The 27,458-nt window shown below is 40.4% G+C and overlaps 1 protein-coding gene across 5 annotated transcripts in view; it reads right to left on the bottom strand.

The window, feature by feature from the left end:
• Nucleotides 1-579: 579 nt before the first annotated feature.
• KIF27 (kinesin family member 27) overlaps nucleotides 580-27,458 on the bottom strand; it is a 46,735-nt gene continuing 19,856 nt past the window's right edge. For all 5 annotated transcript variants that reach the window (XM_048850846.2, XM_048850843.2, XM_048850845.2 and 2 more), the window contains 13 exons: nucleotides 26,477-26,683; nucleotides 24,657-24,832; nucleotides 24,107-24,240; nucleotides 23,317-23,472; nucleotides 20,963-21,168; nucleotides 20,279-20,476; nucleotides 19,807-19,917; nucleotides 12,187-12,363; nucleotides 11,325-11,540; nucleotides 9,532-9,738; nucleotides 6,505-6,703; nucleotides 5,283-5,447; nucleotides 580-2,957 (listed from right to left, as the gene is read on the bottom strand). In XM_048850846.2, coding sequence (XP_048706803.2) covers nucleotides 2,494-2,957; nucleotides 5,283-5,447; nucleotides 6,505-6,703; nucleotides 9,532-9,738; nucleotides 11,325-11,540; nucleotides 12,187-12,363; nucleotides 19,807-19,917; nucleotides 20,279-20,476; nucleotides 20,963-21,168; nucleotides 23,317-23,472; nucleotides 24,107-24,240; nucleotides 24,657-24,832; nucleotides 26,477-26,683 — 2,616 coding nt within the window. In that variant the 3' untranslated portion in view covers nucleotides 580-2,493. The remainder of the gene's footprint in view (nucleotides 2,958-5,282; nucleotides 5,448-6,504; nucleotides 6,704-9,531; nucleotides 9,739-11,324; nucleotides 11,541-12,186; nucleotides 12,364-19,806; nucleotides 19,918-20,278; nucleotides 20,477-20,962; nucleotides 21,169-23,316; nucleotides 23,473-24,106; nucleotides 24,241-24,656; nucleotides 24,833-26,476; nucleotides 26,684-27,458) is intronic.

Raw genomic sequence — 27,458 nt, 5'->3', positions numbered from 1 at the left:
ATCACTGCTACCCTTCCCTCAGGCTGTCTTTATTCTGTTTTCATATCTAGACTGCCAGAACCCATTCAAAGCTCATAATTCTTCCATATCTCTACTGAGTGGTTCTAAATCTTCCATTCAATACATCTAAATGTAAGAGGGACAAATGCAATTTCTACTATATGGGGAAATATATACACCATGCAATGTGTGCAAATATATACACCAATGTGCCATGGAACCAAATCTGATATAAAGTAGGTAAAACATCTTTTAAAATTTGCAGCAGGTTTTAAAGACATTTAAGTAAATGCCCATTATGCTTGGATAAGTAAATAATCCCACCCAATCCTACAGAAATTCACAGAGCATCCAGTGACACTTAGTAGTGAATCATTCTATCCTACATTTTAGTCTGTTTTTTGAGCCCATATGGACACATTTTTGGTTGGTTTTTTATGTGTAAAATACAAAGCAAAATCAACCCAGATCTATTTAAATGCAGGCTAACAGACAAGATAGTTTGAGGTATATGATAAAGGCTCAGTATAGGTCTTTAACAGTTGTGTTTCATACAGCTGGTATGGTGATGTAGAAAACTGAAATTAAGCTTTTTAATACATTTACTGTATTTCCATGTATTGCTTTAGCATACCTGTATTAAGATATGAATATTAAATACATTTATATAAAATTTAACATGACAAAGCCTCAATTATTTAGACTTACAGCACAGTAAAAACTCCTAACCAAAACCACCAACCAGTTTAAAAAAAAACCAGAAACCTCCAACTCCCTTATATCACAATTCTACAGAACAATAAGTAATAAGTCCAGTTTTCAAGGATACAATTATATAGGCCTTTACAGGGCTGCAAAATGGTTCATCAATATGGTTATAATACAGTTTTGTGCAATCTATACAGAAAAGACCAACAATTGTGTTATAAGACAGTCAGAGCACTATCATGTTACAACATGATCTCCTGACATGGTAAAATTTGCTCTGTAGACAGGCCTTTGATGGCCTGAAGCATGGGAAAATGAAATTCTCTTTCTCTCAGTGGCTCTGTACTGGAGGCTTCAATCCAAGTATATCAGCAAATAATCTCAGTTCAGACTGGAAGGATTTGCTGCTGCTAAGTGCAGCAAATAATTCAGGACAAAGTTTTCAAATATGGGTGCTTAAAGTTATGTCTCTACATAAAAATGGCCTGGTTTTCAAAACTGCTGAGCTCAGAGGTACTAATCACCTTTGAAAATCAGGTCACTTTTACTTAGGAGCCTAAATATGAATGTAGGTGCCTAACCTATAGCACTCAAATTCAGAAATCTTGGCCTCTTCCTTCAAGTCAGCTCAGCTAACTAGCTTCTTGTGAATGATAACTGCTCTCTTACAAAACACTATTTAACTTATTATTCAGAACTAAACAAACTAGTTGTTAACCAATGGATCTGTGTACTGTCTGCTCTGAAGTACATTTGGATTTTAAAAGAATGATTCACATTTCCTTCTAAATTAAAGGTTGTGAACCGTTATTACTAATAACAATGTATTACTAATACTGTAGTAGTACTGTAGTAATACTGTAGTATTAGTAATACTGTATTACTAATAACACTGTACTGCTGGATTACCTTAAAATGCTGAATTTTTGGTCCCATATTTACCATTTCAATAGTACACAAACATCACACTTCAAATCTAGATACGTCGAAAGAAAGAAAGAACGAACGAACCCACAAACAAAAACCACAAAAAGTAAAGTGAAATAAGTAATTGCATCAATTTCACAAATAAGGCATAATACTTGTTTCGCACACAGCTTAAAAAAGTTTATATAAACATGTAAAGAAAAAGACTTAACAGTTTTTAAGGCATGTTTGGCTCATGCAATATAACTCTTACATAAGAGTAAGTAATTAAATACTGAGGAAAAATTAAAAATTATTTGAAATATTTACATATGTGCCTTTCAAGGAACGAACTTAGTTTTAGATCCTGATATCAAACATATGCTACGTAAGATATGTAGTATGAGTGATGGGAATTCAGTCACTGACAATTACTAGGTCCAGCAGCCAAGCTTTTAAACTATGTATTTTGCAAATTACCAGGGACCTTGATGTGTTTTTAAACCATGAAAGTGAAATTACCTTAGTCTCAGAATATTCTTGTACACTTCAATAGTCTTCAATCTTCACTAATGTTAACTTTTGAAAAATGCACCAGAACTTTTAGAGTGATTTGAAAAACCAAGGAGTATAAAGATTTTTTTTTTCTCTCAGGAATAAAAAGCTTTTTAATCATGTGCCTGTTTGTGGTCATGCCAATAAGACAGTGTCTCAGATTCTTTGAAACTGCATAAGCGCAAGAGACATATATGATCTCTGGTGTTCTGAATATCAACAGTTACAGAACAATGTGGCTGCTAGTTTACTAGTACATGAATAAAGGAAATGTAATACAGTGATTCCAGTAGCATGTGCTGCTAAAAATGTGTCAAAGAATAACTATATCTTGAAGTCATTAGATTTTCTGGACATTTCAATGGAATCTGCAGCAACAGAATTGACACCAACTCCAAGGCTGGAGCGCCTCAGTGATAGTTGGGACGCAGGAATATGCCGTAATTCTCGGCGAGACAGTTTTACTGGAGTTACTCCTTGAAGCTGTGTTATGATCTCTTTTGTCTGAGGATGAGAAAATAGTTGAGGATGAGATTTTGAAGGGTGTACTTCATCTGGTCCTGGTTGGTCTTCCGTACTACTTGATAAACACCCTCTATTGTGTACTAGCTCTGAAACATCTTCTTCAAGCCTGTATGAATTCTGCCACCACTTTAAACCACTTGCTGGGCTGTCTGTTTCTCTTAATTTTCCTGATAGTTTGTTACTTTCAGGTTTGGATGTCAATTTGAATTTTTCTGAAGAAACTCCTGCTTCTTGGCTGAGTATCCTGTTAGCAGCATCATTATCTAAAAGGAAGTTTTCCGGGAAGCAAATGTTAGGATACAATTCATATGAGAATCCTCCCAGTCAAGGAAACATTGTTTTACAGAACATTAACTAGGAAATACAGTCTTAGGGCATTAACAAGATTAAATGTGAAAGCTGTCCCCAATAATAATGATTCAACAGTGGTGTATACAGTGTAGTTGTAGCTGTGTCAGTCCCAGGATATCAGAGAGACAAGGTGGGTACGGTAATATCTTTTGTTGGACCAACTTTTGTTGGCAAGAGAGACATTGGTGGCATTTTTTTCAGTCTGCTAAACAAACATCTCATGTATAATGACAGAAGGTAACTAGCTGTTACTTCCATCAACCTAGGCCAGCAATTCTCAAACTTCATTGCATCGTGACCCCCTTCTGACGACAAAAATTACTACACGACCCCAGGAGGGGGAACCAAAGACCGAGCCTGCCCGAGCTCCACTGCCCCAGGGGTGGGGGGCAAAGCTGAAGCCCAAAGGCTTCTGACCTGGCTGGGGGGCATGTAACCTTAGCCCTCGGTGGTGGGGCTTGGGCTTCAGACTTGCTGTGGCCCAGGGCTGACACCAGCCTTGGGGTCCCGACCCACAGTTTCAGAACCCCTGGGTCTGGGCATTTATACCTATCTCTTCACTATTTTAACTTGTAAGTGCACCTGACCTAATGGGCTGATGCATAATGGGTCAAGCTTTCAAAAGCAGCACCTAAAATTACTCCTGTAGTTATGCAATCAAATGCACAATTCTGTAAGTTCAATTTTAATGTGCATGTTCATTTTTTAGACTTTTTTGAAAATCTGGCTAATAAATTTAAATCAGCAGAAAAAATAGATTTTATTCTCTTGTATGAACACATACAACAACAAATCCAAGAATAAACGAAAGGCAAGGTGAGATGTTTAATGGTAATATTATAAGAAAACTGAACCACTATTGGATTTTGTATCATTCCCATCAAAAATGTATTTGGGAAAATTAGATTGTTCCAGAGCTCACACATTTTTCTTTGATTAAATGACCAGGACTAGTTTTTGGAGAAATTCACTTGTCCTAAAAAATGTGCTTACCTGACAATTAAAAATCTCTATTGTAGTCTTTCCCACATTCAATTAGAATCAGATCCCCTGTAGTACTAGAGTTTGTGGTTTATGTTCTGTAGTGTAATGAACTTGTTGGCTCATTACACCACCTCAAATGAGCTGGAGGGAAAGGATTTCAGGGATGAGTGGGGAGACAGGGACCCAGATCAGCATACAGCCAAAAGGAGGCACTAGGTTACCCAGAATGGCCCAGAAAAGGTGACATTTTGGAAGCAGAACTGATCGAGCTCAGGGAGAAACAGAGGATCAGTGAGCAGCAGGCCAGAATCAGTGATCTGGTTCTCTGAAGGGATGGTCAGGGGGAGTAGCCTGTAACCAGAAGACATGAGGCCAGCAACCATTTAAACAGGATTACAAAAAGACAACATGAAGAGGGTCCCCAACTAGGCATGCTACAGGACTGAACACTGGTCAGTGGGATACACAGGCCAACACTTAATTGCCCTCTAATGGTAGGATGGACTAGAAAGAGCACTCTAGGTAATAGGCCTGAGAAGCTCCTCCACTGTACAGTTGCCTTTGGTTCCCCCTCTCCTAGGCTGTACTCTAGAGCCGAGTTAGGAACTAATGTGTTTATCTTTTTATTGTATTTGTCTAATTCACGATACCTAGAGTATCTACATCCTTTCTACTAGACCTAGTAAAGATTCCTTTTTTACTTACTAGAAGTCTCTGAGTATTCAATGAGAACCCACCAAGAGGTAAGTAATGTCTGTGTAGCATAATACTTGAAGCAGCTACAGTGCTTGCCTCAGAGTCAGTGGTATGCATCCCATGCTACCACATATCTAAAAAAGGGACTGCTGTACCTCAAAGTTTACAATGACATCTTACAGTGGGGTCAACTACAGTACCATTTGAAAGCTTTCAGTTAATAAAAATCCTTTGTTTTTAACTCTATTTGAGACAGTGAATACTGAAATGTTAGAATCCAGAAAAGCAAGATAATAATCCGATGCAATTTTAAAGGTACAACATATTGCAGACTGTTGAGACTAGAAACAAATGACTGCTTTCACTTGAAAGCAACGGAAGCAATAAATCATCCTGGACAGATATCACTATTAAAAATTAAACTGAGGAAAAACTGCTTTGCTCAAGTCTGCTCAAATGTAAAAAGTTCAAAGCTTGAGACTCTCTGCATTAACTATTTTTGAAATGTTACAATTAAAAGTTGTATATTGTTTCTATTGTGACTACAAAACACATACATTTAGTTGGTGCCACCAGCTGATAAAATGACTCTCCCACCAGCTCCTTCAGTTTCTTCTTTAGTTCTCTGCTGGTTTTCTTATAGAAGAACAAGTCTTTTTCCAATTGTTCGACTTTAGCTTCATACAGTTTAAGGGTTTCTGCAATACTTTCACCATCTTGTTCTAAGATGACAACATTAATTTTAGCTTCAAAAAGTTTATTTCATTTTTACAGATGCAAATAATAATGCAGAATACGAAATTACAGACTACATCCTACAGCCCACTGCTGGTTTCCTCCCAAAAGTTTAGAATTAGCATTGTAAAAGTTATAATTTACTTCTTAACAGGATTCCCCTGCACAGCACCAGAAAATGGGAGAATTCAGGTGTCTTCTGGGAGTTGAAGGTACCCAGCGAGGAAACACTTAGCATCTTAAAAGATTGGACTCAAAGCCCATCTCCACAGTTTGAAGATTTTGCCCCACGATCTGCTCACTTTACTCACACAAGTAGTTCTGCACAAGTGACCACTGATTATGGATGTCCAACAGGAGACACCTGGGACTTGACTATTTACAAATGTAACTGAAATCAAGAATTGTTGATATGTGATATGTCTGGCAAGACAAAAAAAAGAAAAACCAAGGTGTCTCAAGCTGTGTACCCAAAAATCAGCACCTACTTTTGACCACTAACTTTTTAGGGAGTAATTGTGAAAGTAACACATGAAAAATATGGTCTTTAATTCTCATTTACATCAACAAGTTCCAGTTTTTAAAAAGGTCATTCCATTTCCTGTGTTTAGTGTAAAAACTTTAAAAACGGAGTTTTCCTTTCATACCAGAACTTATATTGTGTCTGTGCCCCAGCACTGTATCATGCAATAGAATTAGGGCTTGTCTACATTTACAGTGGTACAATGGCGCAGGTACACCAGTGCGGCTGTAGCACTTAGTGAAGACACTGCCTACGCTGATGGGAGAGCTTTTCCCGTCAGCATAGGTACTCCACCTCCCTGAGCGGCGGTAGCTATGTTGACTGGAGAAGCCCTTCTGTTAACATAGCACTGTCTGCACCAGGAGTTAGGTCAGTATAATTCCGTTGCTCAGGGGTGTGGAAAATTAATAATACAACTGTATGTTGTGGTTACACGTGTATGAAGTTGCAACTGAAAAGCAGTATTTTTTTTTATAGTGAATAAATAGTGTTTGCCAATAGAGACCCTAAGAAGCAAATACCTTTGAAATGATGCAATATTAACTGTATCTTTTGTTCATGTTCTTTCTGCTGGAGGGTCAGTCGCCTGTCACACTGTAGCGTGAGGTGTTCGAGTGCCGATTCCAGTTCGCGTATTATGTTTTCCTGTTCTATGACTCTCATTTCTAGCTCTTCAGTCTGCAGCTGTAATTTACGTTCTGCCTCACGTAGGCTAACAACCTAATAAACAAATAATTCCCTTTTTGAGTAAAAGGGGAGAAAATCTTGAAGGAATGTACTTTTTTTTTTTAATAAAACCTTTTTATTGTACTTACTGGAAAGTAGTAGCTTAATGCATATAATATTCATTAACCCATGGGGAATAACCCTTTATAAGCCACACACACATTGACTGGAAAAAGAATGGTCTAGAGTGGACTGCACATCCACAGCAAGACTATGAAAGGCTTACTATAGAGAAGGGTCCCCCCTGTTCCTGGTGGATTCCACAACCATGAAAAATTGCTGCAGAATTGCACTTTTTTTTTTAAATTATGTGTCTAGCCCATATGGTTATGAAGAACCTTAACAATATGAACCAAGTGTAAATTAATGTTGTGTTGTCTTCCTCATTTTGTAAATGCCTCTAACAATAGCTCTGTGAGGTGTGACCTGTCTGTCCAGTTCAATGGATTGTTCACTCTGAAACTTAAAAACAACAATTTAAATGTCAACGTGATTTGGCATTTCACTGCTATTAATCTTAACAAAAATATCTAGCTAATGTACTTATCTCGTAATCTCAAACTGCCTCCCACACCGCAGGTAGCAAAAGCCCCAGTTGTCACCTACTAAGCTGCCAAAACCTCCAGCTTGTTTCATGAAAACTTGTGATGCAGTTATATGTTGTCAATAAAAAAATCTGCAGTATACTGTAAACTGAAAACACAGAGCCAGCATAAAATAAATTGAATGTAATATCAAAATAAATACAAGTGCTAAATGTAATAACTGCATTAATTGTCATATTTAATTCATTTTAAAACATTTAAATTAAAAAGTGAACTGCCACAGAATTTGCAGTGTCACACCAACATGCTGCAGTATCCAGGTGTCTTTCCACAAAATCAAATCAACCAGAGAACAGGATGAGTTATTTCTTGGACACCTGTCTGTAACGTATGGAAAGAAAAATTGTGTTCTTATGGGGAACTTCAATTTAGGAGATGTATGCTGGAGGTGTCATGCAGCCAGTAATAAATCCTCATGGAGTTTCTAAATATTATAAATTTTCTAACATAAAAGGAATTGCTGCCAACATGAAGTAACTGTTTTGGACCTCATGACTGATAAAGATGAATGAATTACTGGACAGGAAGTTGGTGGTTGCGTAGGGACCTGATTATATTCCATATGTACAAACAGCCTCAAAAAAGGGCTGATTTCCCAAAGCTGAGGAAAATTATGAGCAAAATTAATTGGGAAGAAAAATTTAGAAAAAAGTGAATGAAAATTGGGAATTTTCTAAGAAGAGTTTATTAGGTGGCCAAGAGAGTTTAATAGAACAATATTGGCTAAAATAAAATCCTGATTCAGTGGCAAAAGTGAAGGAAACAATTAGAAATAAAAAGCTGTAAATAACAAATGGGAAAAAAGTGGGCAATACATAGCATAGCAATTGATATAAGTTAGGAGTTATGAAGTGCAGAAAATTGATATCGAGGCTAAAGATATCAGGGAAGAATCCATTGCTGGTAGGGCCAAGGACAATAAAAAGCGTTTTAACTATATTAAAAACAAAAGAAATCCTAGCAATGATATAGACTCATTACTAGATGGAGATAGTAAAATTGTTAATAACTATACAGAAAAGAGAAGTGTTCAATAAATATTTCTGTTCTGTATTTTGTAAGATGCAGGATGCACTCATCTCAAATGAGGATGATTAAGTATTCTCAAGTCCATTAGTAACTGAAGGTTGTTTGACAACATTTAGGGATAAACATTTTAAAATCAGTAACTCAGATCATTTGCAGCCCAGAGCCTTAACAGAGTTGGTTGAGAAGGTCTCTGGCCCACTGAAGTTAATTTTTGAATAAATCTTGCAATACCATGTTAATTCTAAAAGACTGGAAGAGTGCTAACGTTGAGCCAATATTCAAAATGTCAAATGGGATGACCAGGATAGCTATCAGCCAGTTATTCTGACATCAATCCCAGACAAAATAATGGAAAAAACAGTCATTAAAGAGTCAATCTTTCTCTCTCTCTCTGGCCCAATGAATATTTAAATATTTATGCACAGTAGAACAACTTCAATAGGAGAGTGAGAGAGCCCCATCCCAGAATAATCTATAGCCCAGTGGTTAGGGAACTCTCCTGGGAGGTAGGAGACTCAAATCCCTACTCCACATTAGGCAGAGGGGTGCACTGAACTTCTCTCACAACTGTGAACACCAAGTAGAGATAGGCACCTATGGTCTCTTTCAGGAGTTGGGTTTAGGCCACACCCCTCTCCTTAGCATTGGCTAGTTTAGTCTGTTCCAAACTCAGTGTGCATGCTTTTGTGATTTCCATTTTCTAGGCACCTAACTCTGCCCATGCACTGTATATGGAGCCTGGATGCCTAACTTGTGGTTGTGAATTCCATTATGTGCCAGGGCACCAAAAAGAAGTTAGGCACTGCAACCCCCAATGCTGCAATACCTAAATCATCTAGTTCCTTGCTACTAGAAGGATCAGGACCACACTGGGGAAAGGTGGGAACCCTTACCTCCACATCTGAAAGTAAACACTATGTAGGCTGGCAACATCTGAAAGGAGCTTGACAAACCTGACATGTAAAAGTTCAAAACTATTTACAGAAGTGAGAAACACTGCACAGTATCTGGCTCAATACAGGGAGACAGAGCCTAACTTCAGCAATCGTCACTGAAAACACAACTTTTAAAATGAAGTTTTCTTCTTTTTTCGGGGAGAGGGCTAAGATTGAACTGTTTCATTTTATTACCTGCGACACAAGTGAAAAATAAAATTCAGTTTAATATTATTCATCAGCCAAAACACACCTTGTTGAAGTATTTGAAGAGAATAGCTCTAAGCTCAGTAGCAGACAGGGAAACTAGTTTTCCCATTACATTGGCCTCGCTCTGTGTAAGGATTTGAGATGAGCCTCTAAGTGAGTGCTGGCGATTCTGAATATTTTCATTCTTGTAGTCAATGGCGGCCTCCAAAGCTTCAATCCCTTCTTCCAGTTGGAAAAGGGCATGTTCTTCCTACAAATAAAAGCAGAAATGAGGTGCCACTCTCCATTTCAATTAAAAAGCTACGCAAGAGTCAGGATACCCTAACGTTAATATATTAATTTATTTTATTATATAGACTCTGACTGTTTGAGAGAAAATGCAATAACATACTACAAATTGAGGAAAATGTTTAAAAAAAATAAATGACCTTTTTCACGGTGGGTTAAATACAATACATTACTGAGTGGAGGACTCACGGGATAGTCTATACCCTGTAAGTGGGACTTACTTCACTTTAATTTAAGTTAATTATGCTGATTAGCAGGATTTCTACCTCACACTGTGCTGGAGTCTGGGAATATCCTTAGCAACACACCTTATTGTCACAATGGAAATTTGGGAATATTTCAGGTGAGGTTTCCTTTTCACAAAACCCAATGAAAAGTCAAGTGGAGCCCTTATTAGTGGATAAATCACCTCAAGCAATGTCCGAACATAATAAGAACCAGCTGCGAAAAACTGATAATCATCCACTGAAGTTTTTCTAAACAGTACGAATTTTTAATTATATGGTTATTTGGAAAACTAGTAGGTGTGGGTATTCCAAGAAAGCAGCACATAAAAAAGTAACTTTAAAAGATCTTGATCTTCTTAATAGAAAGTACATTTATAGTAGTAGTCACTATAAACATGCATAGCTCTGTGTGTACATTATATACATAATCTTCATAGAAAATCATGGGAGCTATAATTTTCTACTTTTAATTCCCTGTTTTAAGTAGAAAGGAACTTAGTAGCTACTTTATTGGGATCCTGAAATCGAGGGTCAATCTGCAAATGTGTATCTTTTTAGCATAGTGAAGATGAAGCTATGCCAGGAGAAGGAAAATGAAAATGAAACACAAAAAAACAGAACAATGCTTTTTATTAGTTTTGTATTTTTAGTGTGTGGATGGTGGGAAAGGCAGCGGAATGTGCCTAGGTGTCTCAGAAATTTTAATTGGCTGTGTCCTGCAGCAAGACACGTAAGTTTGGAGGCAGTTTTGTCTCTTGCTTCCCATGACAGATGCCAGACCACTGTGTCATGAAGGTGATGTATTTTTAATTCCCTTGAGAGGAAAGGAACTTGTTGCATAAGCGTTTCCTGCTGGCCAATCCAGAACAGTACTGATGTCAGTTTCAGTGGCAGCTATTAGACAGCTGTCTCTAAGGCCTAATCTATACAAGAAAGTTACACTGATTTAACTAAAGATTTAAGTCATGCAGGTTTGAAAGACCTATTTCAGTTTAAAGACAGAATTGTGATGGTTATCTGGAAAGGAGAAGCACTCGGAGTTCAAGGAAGAAAAACAGTATGCCACAGACAAAAGAACAAGGGAGGGTTGTCAAGACACCAGCTGGAACAGATTTCCAAACCTAAATTTTCTTATTTAGCAAACCAGGCCACTACTGTTGTACTTACTTTAATTCCTTTGAATTTCTTATTTAAAATTTTAATATTTTAACAAAAACTGTTCAAATTTCTCAATTCTAGTTATCTGATATTTGGAAACATGTTTAGATCATGATTAGTGTGTTATATTATAAAATAGTAACTAATAGCTATTTTTACTTACTTCAGGGGATAACACTTTACCATCTTTAAGTTTCTCATCCACACTATTTCTTCTTCTGAGCAGCTGGTCCCTTTCTTTCTGAAGAACCTGAACTTCTTCCACAATCCGTCTCTTCTCTTCACTGGCACTGGTCTGGAGCTGCACACTTTTATCACACAATTCCTTGTCCAGCATACTCAGGCGGGTAGATAATTTCAAGCTATCTTTGTTTAAAGCCTAAAAAAACCCAAATCCACAAATGATACAAAAATGCTACCCATAATTAACCAAACTGTACATAGTTTACATTGCAAGCCCTTCAGGGTAGGGACTGTCTCTTTTCCATTTTTGTAGAGCACCTAGCACAATGGGGCCCCAACGCTCTTTGGGCACTATCATAATATAAATATTTACTACTAACTATAAAACACTCAACTTCAGCTTTCTACATACAGAAAGTTAAATCATAATTTAGTCATCACCCGTTATAAAGACACCTGCTATTAAGAAATCTGTGTTTAAATTTCTATTCATTTTTGCTTTTAAAGCCCAATAGCCAAAAAATATATTTTGTTTTCAAATTGCAAAGAGATCTACCAAATTTTACAAAGTATAAGACTTTATACTTACATAAAGGAATTTGTCTCCAGAACTTAAAAAAGTGTTTTACAGAAGATGAAGAAATATCTTTGTTCTACATTATCCCCAATTTAAAAAGTCAGAGAAACTGAGGTACAGAAAAACAGATTGGCTTGCTTGAGATTACAGGGATAGAAATCAGATTACATGAGACCCATACTGCTGCTTCTCTTTCTAATATGTTTTATCTGGACTCTCAAACAATGGTACTATAACAATAGTTACACAGTATTATATAGAGCACCTGGCTAGATCTTAGTTTCTTGATTTCCAAATGACTTTTCTCTTGTAACAACGCTTCTTTCTTGTTTATGATATCTTCTCTTTTCTTTAAGTCTTCTTCCAGTTCTGCTAATTCTTGACGTTGATGCAGAACCTTCTCTAGTTCTTCATCTAACCATTTCCTTTGCTCTTCCTGTTTCTACGTTTTAAAAAAATAATATCAAGATATATAGTATTAGTCAGGGCTCAGAAGTACATCCTTTGCACAGCATTCTTTAAGTACAGTATTTTCTCATCTAGAATAATAATTCTATCAATTTCAGATTTCTATAACAATCCAAAATTGACATTCTTAGTGTTAACAACAGTAACTCTACAACAGAATCCTGATTTGGAACTCAAGATAATGAAGTTATTTGGCTGAAGAAATTTGAAAAACCACAGCAGTATTACATTGCAAAGTCTGCTATGCACATGTTTGTATAAAACAGCCCTTGCTGAAATACATGTTATTTTCCTAAGAATATTTCTATAGCTCACGTACAGGGTGTTACATTACATTTCATCAAGACTATTTACTTGTCAGAAAACAGCAATTGAAAAGAAAATGAGAAGTTAAAAGCTACATTAACAACTGAAGTCAGAAAACTAGTACACTGGTCCTACATCAAGGTCTGCTAGCTTGGATATTATGCCCAAGTGAAGTCCTACTGAAGGCTTGTTTTGAACAGGTTTAATCAATGTCAGGACACTGGAGAGCTCCCATTCAGGCCACCCCTTAGATGCTCCTGTATCCCCAGGGTGTGGCACCTTTGTCCTTCTTATTTAAGCCCTGGTCTACACTAGGACTTTAGGTCAAATTTAGCAGTGTTAAATCAATGTAAACCTGCACCCGTCCACACAATGAAGCCCTTTATTTCGACTTAAAGGGCTCTTAAAATCGATTTCCTTACTCCACCCCTGACAAGTGGATTAGCGCTTAAATCGACCTTGCCGGCTCGAATTTGGGGTACTGTGGACACAATTCGATGATATTGGCCTCCGGGAGCTATCCCAGAGTGCTCCATTGTGACCGCTCTGGACAGCACTCTCAACTCAGATGCACTGGCCAGGTAGACAGGAAAAGAAACGCGAACTTTTGAATCTCATTTCCTGTTTGGCCAGCGTGGCAAGCTGCAGGTGACCATGCAGAGCTCATCAGCACAGGTGACCATGATGGAGTCCCAGAATCGCAAAAGAGCTCCAGCATGGACCGAACGGGAGGTACGGGATCTGATCGCTGTTTGGGGAGAGGAATCTGTGCTATCAGAACTCCGTTCCAGTTTTCGAAATGCCAAAACCTTTGTCAAAATCTCCCAGGGCATGAAGGACAGAGGCCATAACAGGGACCCGAAGCAGTGCCGCGTGAAACTGAAGGAGCTGAAGCAAGCCTACCAGAAAACCAGAGAGGCGAACGGCTGCTCCGGGTCAGAGCCCCAAACATGCCGCTTCTATGATGAGCTGCATGCCATTTTAGGGGGTTCAGCCACCACTACCCCAGCCGTGTTGTTTGACTCCTTCAATGGTGATGGAGGCAATACGGAAGCAGGTTTTGGGGACGAAGAAGTTGATGATGATGATGAGGTTGTAGGTAGCTCACAGCAAGCAAGCGGAGAAACCGATTTTCCCGACAGCCAGGAACTGTTTCTCACCCTGGACCTGGAGCCAGTACCCCCCAAACCCACCCAAGGCTGCCTCCTGGACCCAGCAGGCGAAGAAGGGACCTCTGGTGAGTGTACCTTTTAAAATACTATACATGGTTTAAAAGCAAGCATGTGAAAGGATTACTTTGCCCTGGCATTCGCGGTTCTCCTAGATGTAGTCCTAAAGCCTTTGCAAAAGGTTTCTGGGGAGGGCAGCCTTATTGCGTCCTTCATGGTAGGACACTTTACCACTCCAGGCCAGTAACACGTACTCGGGAATCATTGTAGAACAAAGCATTGCAGTGTATGTTTGCTGGCATTCAAACAACATCCGTTCTTTATCTCTCTGTGTTATCCTCAGGAGAGTGAGATATAATTCATGGTCACCTGGTTGAAATAGAGTGCTTTTCTTCAGGGGACACTCAGAGGAGCCCATTCCTGCTGGGCTGTTTGCCTGTGGCTAAATAGAAATGTTCCCTGCTGTTAGCCACAGAGAGGGCGGAAGGTTGAGGGGGTAGTCACGCGGTGGGGGGAGGCAAAATGCGACCTTGTAACGAAAGCACATGTACTATGTATGTAATGTTAACAGCAAGGATTACCCTGAAAGAGTGTAGCCACTGTTTTATAAAATGTGTCTTTTTAAATACCGCTGTCCCTTTTTTTTTCTCCACCAGCTGCATGTGTTTCAATGATCACAGGATCTTCTCCTTCCCAGAGGCTAGTGAAGCTTAGAAAGAAAAAAAAAAACGCACTCGCGATGAAATGTTCTCCGAGCTCATGCTGTCCTCCCACACTGACAGAGCACAGACGAATGCGTGGAGGCAAATAATGTCAGAGTGCAGGAAAGCACAAAATGACCGGGAGGAGAGGTGGCCGGCTGAAGCTCAAATGTGGCGGCAGCGTGATGAGAGGAGGCAGGATTCAATGCTGAAGCTGCTGCAGGACCAAACCAGTATGCTCCAGTGTATGGTTGAGCTGCAGCAAAGGCAGCTGGAGCACAGACTGCCACTGCAGCCCCTCTGTAACCAACCGCCCTCCTCCCCAAGTTCCATAGCCTCCACACCCAGACGCCCAAGAACGCGGTGGGGGGGCCTCCGGCCAACCAGCCACTCCACCACAGAGGATTGCCCCAAAAAAAGAAGGCTGTCATTCAATAAATTTTAAAGTTGTAAACTTTTAAAGTGCTGTGCTTAAAGTGCTGTGTGGCATTTTCCTTCCCTCCTCCACCACCCCACCTGGGCTACTTTGGTAGTCATCCCCCTATTTGTGTGATGAATGAATAAAGAATGCATGAATGTGAAGCAACAATGACTTTATTGCCTCTGCAAGCGGTGATTGAAGGGAGGAGGGGCGGGTGGTTAGCTTACAGGGAAGTAGAGTGAACCAAGGGGCGGGGGGTTTCATCAAGTAGAAACAAACAGAACTTTCACACCGTAGCCTGGCCAGTTATGAAACTGGTTTTCAAAGCTTCTCTGATGCGTACCGCGCCCTCCTGTGCTCTTCTAACCGCCCTGGTGTCTGGCTGCGCGTAACCAGCAGCCAGGCGATTTGCCTCAACCTCCCACCCCGCCATAAACGTCTCCCCCTTACTCTCACAGATATTGTGGAGCACACAGCAAGCAGTAATAACAGTGGGAATATTGGTTTCGCTGAGGTCTAAGCTAGTCAGTAAACTGCGCCAGCGCGCCTTTAAACGTCCAAATGCACATTCTACCACCATTCTGCACTTGCTCAGCCTGTAGTTGAACAGCTCCTGACTACTGTCCAGGCTGCCTGTGTACGGCTTCATGAGCCATGGCATTAAGGGGTAGGCTGGGTCCCCAAGGATACATATAGGCATTTCAACATCCCCAACCGTTATTTTCTGGTCTGGGAATAAAGTCCCTTCCTGCAGCTTTTGAAACAGACCAGAGTTCCTGAAGATGCGAGCATCATGCACCTTTCCCGGCCATCCCACGTTGATGTTGGTGAAAGGTCCCTTGTGATCCACCAGAGCTTGCAGCACTATTGAAAAGTACCCCTTGCGGTTTATGTACTCGGCGGCTTGGTGCTCCGGTGCCAAGATAGGGATATGGGTTCCATCTATGGCCCCACCACAGTTAGGGAATCCCATTGCAGCAAAGCCATCCACTATGACCTGCACATTTCCCAGGGTAACTACTCTTGATATCAGCAGATCTTTGATTGCGTGGGCTACTTGCATCACAGCAGCCCCCACAGTAGATTTGCCCACTCCAAATTGATTCCCAACTGACCGGTAGCTGTCTGGCGTTGCAAGCTTCCACAGGGCTATCGCCACTCGCTTCTCACTGTGAGGGCTGCTCTCATCTTGGTATTCATGCGCCTCAGGGTAGGGGAAAGCAAGTCACAAAGTTCCATGAAAGTGCCCTTACGCATGCGAAAGTTTCGCAGCCACTGGGAATCGTCCCAGACCTGCAACACTATGCGGTCCCACCAGTCTGTGCTTGTTTCCCGAGCCCAGAATCGGCGTTCCACAGCATGAACCTGCCCCATTAGCACCATGATGCATTCATTGGCAGGGCCCATGCTTTCAGAGAAACCTGTGTCCATGTCCTGATCACTCACGTTACCGCGCTGACGTCGCCTCCTCGCCCGGTATCGCTTTGCCAGGTTCCGGTGCTGCATATACTGCTGGATAATGCGTGTGGTGTTTAATGTGCTCCTAATTGCCAAAGTGAGCTGAGCGGCCTCCATGCTTGCCTTGGTATGGCGTCCGCACAGAAAAAAGGCGCGGAACGATTGTCTGCCGTTGCTCTGACGGAGGGAGGGGCGACTGACGACACGGCTTACAGGGTTGGCTTCAGGGAGCTAAAATCAACAAAGGGGGTGCCTGTACATCAAGGAGTATTTCAGGCAGGACTTCACGGAGGGTTCCAATAAGAAATGGTGCACCTAAGTTATCGTTCTTATTGGAACAAGGAGGTTAGCCTGGCCTCTGATTGATACATGGCTAGATTTACCTCGCTGCACCTTCTCTGTGAGTGACTGCAGTGTGATCTAGAGGAATGAGTCCCCTAGACAGGGGAGGAGGCAAATGAGTACAAAAGAAATCTGGTCTATTTCTTGTTTTGATCCACTCCATCTATCTTTTACATCTTTGGCTGGCAGCAGACGGTGCAGAAGGACTGCATGCCATCCACATCTCATGGCTGCTCGGCAGAAGATGGTACAGTACGACTGCTAGCCATCCTCATCTCTTGCCTGCCTGGCAGAAGATGGTACAATACGACTACTAGCAATCCTCATCTCTTGCCTGCCTGGCAGAAGATGGTACAGTACGACTGCTAGCAATCCGTATCGCCTGCCTGCTCACCATAAGACGGTTCAATAGGACTGACTGCAGGACTAAAGAGAATGACCTGGTCAAGTCACTCCAAATTTAGTCCCTGCGCCCATGTCTGCCCAGGCGCTCCCAGCCGACGTGGCCAGGAGCACCTCGGACATGACGATGACGACTACCAGTCGTATTGCACCGTCTGCTGCCAGAAGGCAATAGGTTGCTGCTACTGTGTAGCAAAGCCGTACCGCATCTGCCAACACCCAGGAGACATAGGGTGACGGTTACCTGAGCGGGCTCCATGCTTGCAGTGGTATGGTGTCTGCACAGGTAACTCAGGAAAAAAGGTGCGAAACGATTGTCTGCCCTTGCTTTCACGGAGGGAGGGAGGGAACGGGGGCCTGACGATATGTACCCAGAACCACCCGCGACAATGTTTTAGCCCCATCAGGCATTGGGATCTCAACCCAGAATTCCAATGGGCAGCGGAGACTGCGGGAACTGTGGGATAGCTACCCACAGTGCAACGCTCCGGAAGTCGACTCTAGCCTCGGTACTGTGGAAGCGCTCCGCCGAGTTAATGCACTTAATGCACTTAGAGCATTTTCTGTGGGGACACACACACTCGAATATATAAAACCGATTTCTAAAAAAAGACTTCTATAAATTTGACCTTATTCAGTCGTGTAGACATACCCTTAATGTTTATCTTCTCAGCATGTATTTCACATTTTCTGGCAGTAGAGGGAACCGTGATTGGGCATGTCTGGACATGCTGTAAATGTGACATAAGAACACAAGAGCAACCATACTGGCTCAGACCAAATGTCCATCTAGTCCAGTATCTTGTTTTTCGACAGGGGCCAATGCCAGGTGCTTCAAGTGATTGATCCCCGGTCGCCCATTCCCAGCTTCTGGCAAACAGAGGCTAAGGACACTATCCCTGTCCATTCTGGCTAATAGCCATTGATGGACCTATCCTCTGTGAATTTATCTAGTTCTTTTTTTAACCTTGTTACAGTCTTGGCCTTCACAGCATCCTCTGGCAAAGAGTTCCACAGGTTCACTGTGTGAAGAAATACTTCCTTTTTTGCTTGTTTTAAACCTGCTGCCTATTAAAGTCTCATACATTATTTCCTGGAGCCCCCCATGTCACCCCCAACATGCTATAAAAACTCCAGAACCCAGCAGGGGTAGGGGAGGATTTGGGGCTCTGTGTCAGCTGCTAAGCTGGGGGGTGGGGAGGAGCTCAGGGCTTCTACCCTATGGCGGGGTGGTGGGGCTAGGGGCTTCTGCCCTGTGTGGTAGCAGTGCTCCAGGCTTCAGCTGTGGAGTGGTGGGCGTCTCAGCACCAGGGCTCAAGGCTTCAACCTCATGGGGAGGCGCCAGGATTCAGGGTTTCAGCACCAGGGAACACACCAGGGCTCAGGGCTTCAGCTCTGCAAGTTTGAAAATATTTACTGGAGCTCCACTCCGGACAGCTCTGGCTGAATTTAAGCCCTGCTTGTGGCCATCACAAGGTGCATGCATAACTTAAGATATATGGGGGAGTGTTACAGCTAATCCGTGTGGTGGCGAGGTGACAGACTCTGAACACAGAAGAAGGTTCATCTGCCCGCAACCGATACGCCTCGCCAGACCACCAACAGGGAGAGAGAGTCTTTATTTTACTTTCTGTACTGTAGCTCAGGATCACATATTTGGATTCTATTGTAGTTTTCAATAAATGGTTAAAATCCACCTAGGTCTCTCTTGAACCTAACTGAATTGCACTGGAGGAAGGGCAGTTCATAACATCAACGAAGTACTGAAAATAACAGCTGGAGCCAAAAAGCTGGCTACATTAGCTCCCAACACTGCTAATGCTGGAGCAGCCAATACCGCAGATTGAAGAGAATACTGACCATAGGCATCCAGCCCTGAACCAACACTTCCCTCATGAAGAGCTGGACACAGACAATGGTGCCTCTAATTTTTTCTCAGTCTTAAATGCTTTCTGCACCCCATCCTACCACCCACTGCACTCGGTTGCCCATTCACTCTTGGTCCTATGTTCAGGCTTGGAATAATCTAGATGGCATTGTCACAGAGGTTGCCACACTAAAGTTGCCACAAGTAACAGAAGCTCTATGAAGAGAGCCTTGAAACTGTCCACATTTGGGGGAAAAAACCCAATTCATCACCCTCCAACCCACCAGCTAGCCTCACCTAGTGGATGACCAGAGGAAAGGGTAAAACACCCCTTCCAGCTGCTGGCAAAAGTCTTTTACAACTCTGAGCGACAATCAGCCACAATCCAGAGCCTGTAAGCAAGTACAGCAGAAACCTTGTACCCCTGTGCCAACCAGAAACTAAGTTCATTGTACCACAATAAAGCCAAACTAAAACCATCACTGAGAGTGAGGGCAAGCAGGCAGGCAGAAGTTATTCCTGCTCCCTGCTGGAGGATTACCTTTCTCTTTACCTTTGATGGCCAATTTATCCCTGCTTCAAAGAAAGAAGGGCATCTAACAATTGATTTGAGTAGAGTTCTGCCAATCAGGAAACAGAATCTTCCCTCCTCCCACACAAGGCTAATCAAGAGGTGGGGTGGGGGATAATGAGTTTTGTCTCCCCTCCCCTTGCTTTTCAAGGCCCACCAAATTTGGAATAAATTAGCTACCTGTAATTGCTGTGAAGTTTCTGCCAAGTTTTTCTTCTTTTTAAAAGCAGCAATCTCTTCATTTTTAAGTTTGAGAATTTTCTGCTGTTGCTCTGTCTTTAACTGAAGTTCCTGTAAGTAAGAAAGATAAAACTATTTTCCTAGCCTCGTTGAGTCTATTGTCATCACATTTAGTTTTTTTCTGAAGGAGCCCATGTCAGTATATAAGATATAAGATTTTCATTCCACTAATGGAAGCTGTATTGTAATGATAGGAGATGGACAGTAAAATAAAAAAGCATGAAGAAGAAGAAAGTAATTTGTAAAAATTGTAGGTGAAAAGATTTTGTATGCATTTTGATTTTTCCTACTTTGAATGGCATTCCTTGTATTTATGGGAAGCCTTATAGTTATGCATCATGATCTATGAGAAAGTGATGGGGTGAAACTGTACTATATGCTTATCCATTATACAGAAAAGATAGCCTCTTACTTTGATTTGCTGTTGGTCCCTTGCAATCTCTGCCTCAAGAATTTTCTTTTTTTCACTTTCCTCTCGCAGTCTTTTCTGTAGCTGAGCCTGCTGCTGCCTCATATGATTCACAGTCTGCTCAAGTTCTGTAGCCCGTTTCTCATTTTGGGTAGATAATGATGCCAACTTCTTAGTGTCCTGCTGCTTCTTCTGTAAGACCTGAATTCACATGGCATATTTCAGTCTAACAGCATAAACACTTAAAGAAACAAAAAACACATCTTAGGACAAATAGCAGTAAACAAGTCCACTGATATTTGCACAGGTTTAGGATTTAGTGTGGTATTTTGTTAGAAGACTTGTGCTACAAAGCAGATTGCTTTAAATTGATTTGCAAACTTTCTCCCTAAGTTCTTACCAAATGCCAAACACCATGGTATGTGAGCACATCCATGCTATCCAATAATCTCTTTTTTGTCCACCTTTCTAGTAAGAAAATACACTTCTCACATAAGGATATTGTTTGACACATGCAAGTACCAACTATTGGTACATTGAGGGCCTGATTATCTACTGTAATTACACTGACTTCAATGAAGTCACATTGGCATAAAACTTGTGTAACAGAGCAGATGATTAGGCCCTAAGTGTTCTATGGGATAGAGCAGTAATTCATAACTCCTAATGACAAAAATCAAAAACTACCTGCACTTTTAATTTAGCTGTATCCATTTTCTTCCGAAACTCTTTTTGTAACTTGGCTTTCTCAGCAATGTCTCTCAGCTCCTTGTTCTCCAGCTCCTGAAGCTGCTTTTGTGTTTCAGCTAATTCTATCTTGGCTTGCTCACCTTCATGTTCCAGTTTAGTTATTTTCAAAGAGTACTGCCTGCTTACAGACTGAGCATCATTGCCTTAAAAACAAAATATTACAAAATTTCTTGAAAAATTGCGTTATTGAAAAAAAAAACCCACTATTTCCAAATTCCATATGAAAATCTAATCCTTAATTATACATCTAAAGAATTTATTACTACTTAGCATTTATTTCAGGTAACACCCACAGCGTACCAGACACGTTCCAATCAGAAAAAAAGGCATAGTTCTTTCCCTAAGAATTCACAATCGAATACCCTAACAAACAGGCACAAGGCAGGGGAAGGAGTACAATATACAGATAAGATGCCAGATGTTGATAGGACTCACCTGGATAGTACAAAGTATTTATAACCCAGTTACCAAAAATATACATAGACTATTCTCAGTAACACTCTTATTATTGGCAGCTAGTTTCTGGCAAGTGTCAAAGTAGAAGTAAAAAGAACGAGGAGTACTTGTGGCAACTTAGAGTCGAACAAATTTATTTGAGCATAAGTTTTTGTGGGCTAAAACCCACTTCATCGGATGCATGCAGTGGAAAATACAGTAGGCAGAGATAGACAGACAGACACATAGACACAGAGAACATGAAAAAATGGGTGTTGCCGTACAAGCATAACGAGAGTAATCAGTTAAGGTGAGCTACTATCAGCAGGAGAAAAAAAAATAAAAAAACTTTTGTAGCATGGGGAAATAGTTTTACTTTGTGTAATGACCCATCCACTCCCAGTCTTTATTCAAGCCTAATTTAATGGTGTCCAGTTTGAAAATTAATTCCAATTCAGCAGTTTCTCGTTGGAGTCTGTTTTTGAAGTTTTTTTGTTGTAGTATTGCGACTTTTAGGTCTGTAATCGAGTGACCACGGAGATTGACGTGTTCTCCGACTGGTTTTTGAATGTTATAATTCTTGACGTCTGATCTGTGTCCATTTATTCTTTTACGTAGAGACTGTCCGGTTTGGCCAATGTACATGGCAAAGGGGCATTGCTGGCACATGATGGATATATCACATTGGTAGATGTGCAGGTGAACGAACCTCTGATCGTGTGGCTGATGTGTCCCCATGCTACAAAAGTTTTTTTTTCTCCTGCTGATAATAGCTCACCTTAAGTGATTACTCTCATTATACTTGGTATGATAACACCCATTTTTTAATGTTCTCTGTGTATGTGTGTGTGTGTGTGTGTGTGTGTGTGTGTGTGTGTGTGTGTGTGTGTGTATACAACAAATTTAGAGACTAACAACAAATTTATTTGAGCATAAGCTTTCATACACACACACCCCGCTGTATTTTCCACTGCATGCATCTGATGAAGTGGGTTTTAGCCCATGAAAGCTTATGCTCAAATAAATTTGTTGTTAGTCTCTAAGGTGCCACAAGTACGCCTCGTTCTTTTTGCTGATACAGACTAACACAGCTACCACTCTGAAAGTAGAAGTAGATCTTCAAGAGGAATTTGAATGCAGCCAAGTTCAAGAAGGACATTCCCTTTGTAGAACATGACATGGAAAAAATATGGAGATATTTATGGAACAAAAAATCATTAGGAAAGCACACCAAATATTTAATGAATGTATGGTGGGGCCCCAACCCACATCTGGGGCCCCTGGGGCCACGATAATACAATTAGTAAACAATTATTAAAAGAAGTGACAAAAACTTAATGATTTTATAATAGCCCCCACTGATTAAGATTAATTACATATTAATTACAAACAACTAGGACTATTAAATAGCTAATCCTTACTTTCTTTCATACAGTAGAACCTCAGAGTTACAAACTGAGTGGTCAACCACTCACCTCATTTGGAACTGGAAGTATACAATCAGGCAGCAGAGACAAAAAGAAAAAAAGCAAATACTGTACAGTGCAGTACTGTGTTAAATGTAAACTACTAAAAAATAAAGGGAAAGTTTAAAAAACTGACAAGGTAAGGAAACTTTCTGTGCTTGTTTCATTTTAATTAAGATGGTTAAAAGCAGCATTTTTCTTCTGCATAGTAAAGTTTCAAAGCTGTATTAAGTCAATGTTCAATTGTACACTTTGGAAAGATCATAACATTTAGTTCAGAGTTATGAACATTTCAGAGTTACGAACAACCTCCATTCCTGAGGTGTTCATAACTCTGAGGTTATACTGTATATGTTTTGAATTAAAATGTGCTTTACACAAGTCAGTTACCTGTTTTTACTATTTCTTTAATAAGTTCCTCCTTCATTTTGATATTAAGTGCAAGTTCTCTCATCTTTTGCTTGGCCTCGGTGAGTCTCAGCTCTGAATTCTTTAATTTCTGCATGTTTATTACACGACTCTTACGGTGGCATTCAATCTCTTCACCTTGAAAGAAAGGGGCAATGCTGAGAAGAAAGATCTGGAACATGCTATATATCCAGAGGACAAAATCCTGGCCTATTCTCTGCACATACACTGGGGAGGGAATCAGAAAGACAGGATACAGGGAGTCTCTTCCTCACCACCTGCCATCTGCACAAAATCAGGACAGGATACAGAGTAGGAGCACTAAGTTGGGAAAGAAAGGTCCTTGGCTAACATACCCACTGATGCTCCATGACCCAAAGGGGAGTGAAATAATGTACTTACAGCCACATGTGGCCTTCTACAAGTTGCTTCACTTTTCTGTCTCACTTTATCTGTGAAACAGGGATAATACAACTTACCTCCATCACTTACAAAGGTGTTGTGAGGATTAATTAAATATCTACACAATGCTCTGGATATGTGGCACACTATATAAATGTTAAATATTATTTTTAAAGCACCAACCAGTAAGAACATGAATGTACTTCACAAAAAAAGTATTTAAAAACAATTCCAAATGAGGACATCAGAAGTATTTTTATTTTAAAGTCCATGTTTGAATGGAAAAGATTAACAACACTAAAAATGTACGTTTTCATGGTGTGACATAAGCATATGTTAGTATCTCATAATTTCCATTTGTAATTGTTACCTGTGACAGTGTCAGTCTGCAGTGTGGTTTCATTTGATAAATTGGACTTGTGCATTTGGAACTGTAGATCAGTCAGTTGAAGGGGAGAACAAAGAAGAGTCTGTTTTCGTGTCCATGTGCGGTTTATGGAACGCCTAAAAAGAAATTAAAAACCAATCCATATTCCAAATTTATGATTTTTTAAAAATTTCATACCAGATTATATAATCCTAATGCACTAGGTCCCAAATCTACAAAGACTTGCATGTGTGTCATAAATCTGCTCCCTTCAGGTCCACCTGCTCCCTTCAGGTCCTGCAAGTAGATCCTTGGATCAAGACATACTTATTAAAGTGAAGAGGCGTTCAATCTAAAGCTATGTTAAATGGAATAGAGTAGGTCATTAGCAATACCTATTGTGTTCACTTATTTTGTGATGTCAGGAGGTTCTACAAATTTACATAAAATGACACTGTAAACTGGCTCCATGATATGCCAGTATTTGGCAGTAATATAGCTCTTTCTGAGTGAAAGCTTTAAAGACTGAATAAAACAACAACAAAAAGATTACCTAAATGCTGATTTCTTTTTGCTGTCTGTGTTCCTTTCTTCTTCATCACTATGATCAGAGAAGTGGCAGTGAAGGACTTCATCTTGGTCTTCTATATGACCCAATATCATTTGCCTGCGAGTCTGAAATCCAGCCATTACTCGGGCCAGTGAGTAAGTAGGAGGGCTGGTGTGTACCTTCCAAGAGACCCCAAAAATAAAACCGGGGGTAAAGTCATTTGCAGAAAGCTAGGAATATTTAGGGCTGATTTTTCAAATGGACTTCTGTGACATTATTGACATAATCTGGAACCGTATAGATCATCATTGCAACCAAGGTCCTGTAGTGGCACCAAATCTTACATAAAGGGGGTCAAATGAGGTGTCTAAGACAAGGTTATGGTTTGCTGATTATGATTATGCTGTCTATATGTGTGTATCATTTTTGTAATTGAAGTTACGAATATTGGCTCTATACTGTCTGTTTTTAAATTTATGCTATGCTTCTGGGTGACACCCCAGACGAGTTGGTGTCAGCTCTGCCTAGCCTGCTTGATGACTCATTAAGGGCCATCAGCTATACAACTGAGCCATTGAAAGAAGGCAGACATGCCTTGTGACTCAGCAAGGTATGCAGGGACATGCCTATGGACAGAACTCCGAGGTTTTTCCATGCCATGTGATGGACAGCTTGTCTTTGGAACAAAGAAAGACCGACCACATGGCAAGAGAATATAAAAAGCTGCTGCAGCTCCTCCATCTTGTCTTCAATCCTGCTTCTTACCTCTGGAGGAACTTTGCTACACTGAAGCTTTGAACCAAGGACTGAAAGACCCATCCCAGCTGTGGATCTTCTCCAGAGACTTGATTTGAACCTGCAGTTTATTCTATCACTGCTGCAAGCCTGAACCAAGAACTTTGCCATTACTGTATGTAATTGATTCCATTTAACCAATTCTAGCTCTCATCTATATCTTTTTCCTTTTATGAATAAACCTTTAAATTTTAGATTCTAAAGGATTGGGAACAGTGTGATTTGTGGATAAGATCTAACTTGTATATTGACCTGGGTCTGGGCCTTGGTCCTTTGGGATCAAGATAACCTTTTCTCTTTTACTGGGGTATTGGTTTTCATAACCATCTGTCCCCATAATGAGTGGCACTGGTGGTGATACTGGGAAACTGGAGTGTCTAAGGAATTGCTTGTGTGACTTGTGCTTAGCCAGTGGGGTAAAACCAAAGTCCTCTCTGTCTGGCTGGTTTGGTTTGCCTTAGAGGTGGAAAAACCCCAGCCTTGGGCTGTAACTGCCCTGCTTTAAGCAGTTTGTCCTGAATTGGCATTCTCAGTTGGGTCCCACCAGAACCAGCCTTGTTACAACTTCATACACAAATCTGCTAACACCTGCACTTGCATGCAAACAATGAGGAGGGTTGTGCAAGTTTTCTGGATTTCTTTTTGGAAAAATCTATGGAGATACTTTTGAGAATTTGGTTCCAACTGTTACAGAATGGGATACTGGCAAATCAGTACATAGCACTCTTTTCTTGGAATTAGTACAGAATAAATATATCATTATTAGTAATTATTTGTATTTTACTCGCACCTAAAGGCCCACTCAGGAGTGCAGCCCCTTTGTACTGGAGGTTGTACAAATACATTTGCACTGGATAAATTGGTGCTGTGTACGTTGCCACAGATCAGAAATTAATGTTTCACACTCTTTAATGTGATATAAACAGAAAATGTCACTGCAACTGTTAGTATCTCCTTTCAACTCTTGTACCAAAATCAGAATAATTACAAAATGAAGGAGAAAAATAAAAAATGTGTTTAGTCATTACCTTTCGGGACTCCAGTCCTGTAGCCATATGAATGGAATGTACTAAACTATTAGTGAGTGGCACACTATATGGTCTTCTTGCAGATGTCATAGCAGCTGGCCCATCTCCACAAGCACTTCTGGATACTGAAGCTGTAGTCACAGTAAGCCTCTCTAACTTATCTTTCAGCTGATCAATAAGGAGTTGCTGTTCCACCATTTTCTCATTCTCAAAAAACAAAACAAACAAAAAAAACCCCGTTAGGTGCCAGCTCTACATTATATTTACATTACTCTAACCACAAACACATTGGTTTGAATGGTAAAGCTATTAGCAGGGTGCTGTGTTTGGTGTAGCACACTGAACCTAAATTCTCTTGCAAGGCTTAAGTTTATGCAATGCACCAGTGCTAACTTGAAATAGAAAATTTGATGGAGGTGCAAAATCTTTGAATTCTAAAACATACAATTTTAATTAAATTAATCTAAAAATATGCACCGCATAATGAACAAACTTCAAAAAGGTTTGTTAAAAACATCATTAACCTTTTCAAACAGGCCCATCTCAGGTATGTTATACAAGAAGATTAAAAGAGCTGGAGGGGATACTTATGAGTCCATATTTGCTTTATTAATGCATAATTGGAAAAGAACAAAATATGAGTCAGCCAAAATTGATATTCAAAATGGAAGTTACAACCTTGGAGCCTGATCCTAAAGCACAATGTGTATGTTTGCTCAACAAGTAGTTCCATTCAAGTAAGTGAACTCATATAAATAAAAGTATGTACATAAACATTTGCAGGATCAGGACTTTGGTTTGATCTTGCCTGCCCCACACAACTCTGCCAATGATGCTAGTCTGGAGAACCTACTTATCTGCCTTTCCCACAACAGTCTTTGTGCATTGTTCAAAACATTGTTCAAAACAGTTCACCACACTGGCTCATAGCAACCAGGAGAAGCCGCTGCAGGGGAAGTCTTGCTCAGACCCTGATTCCCCA

This window comes from Caretta caretta, chromosome 5, assembly GCF_965140235.1.
Source record: "Caretta caretta isolate rCarCar2 chromosome 5, rCarCar1.hap1, whole genome shotgun sequence".
NCBI lineage: Eukaryota > Metazoa > Chordata > Testudines > Cheloniidae > Caretta > Caretta caretta.
This window is presented reverse-complemented; position numbering and strand designations above follow the sequence as displayed.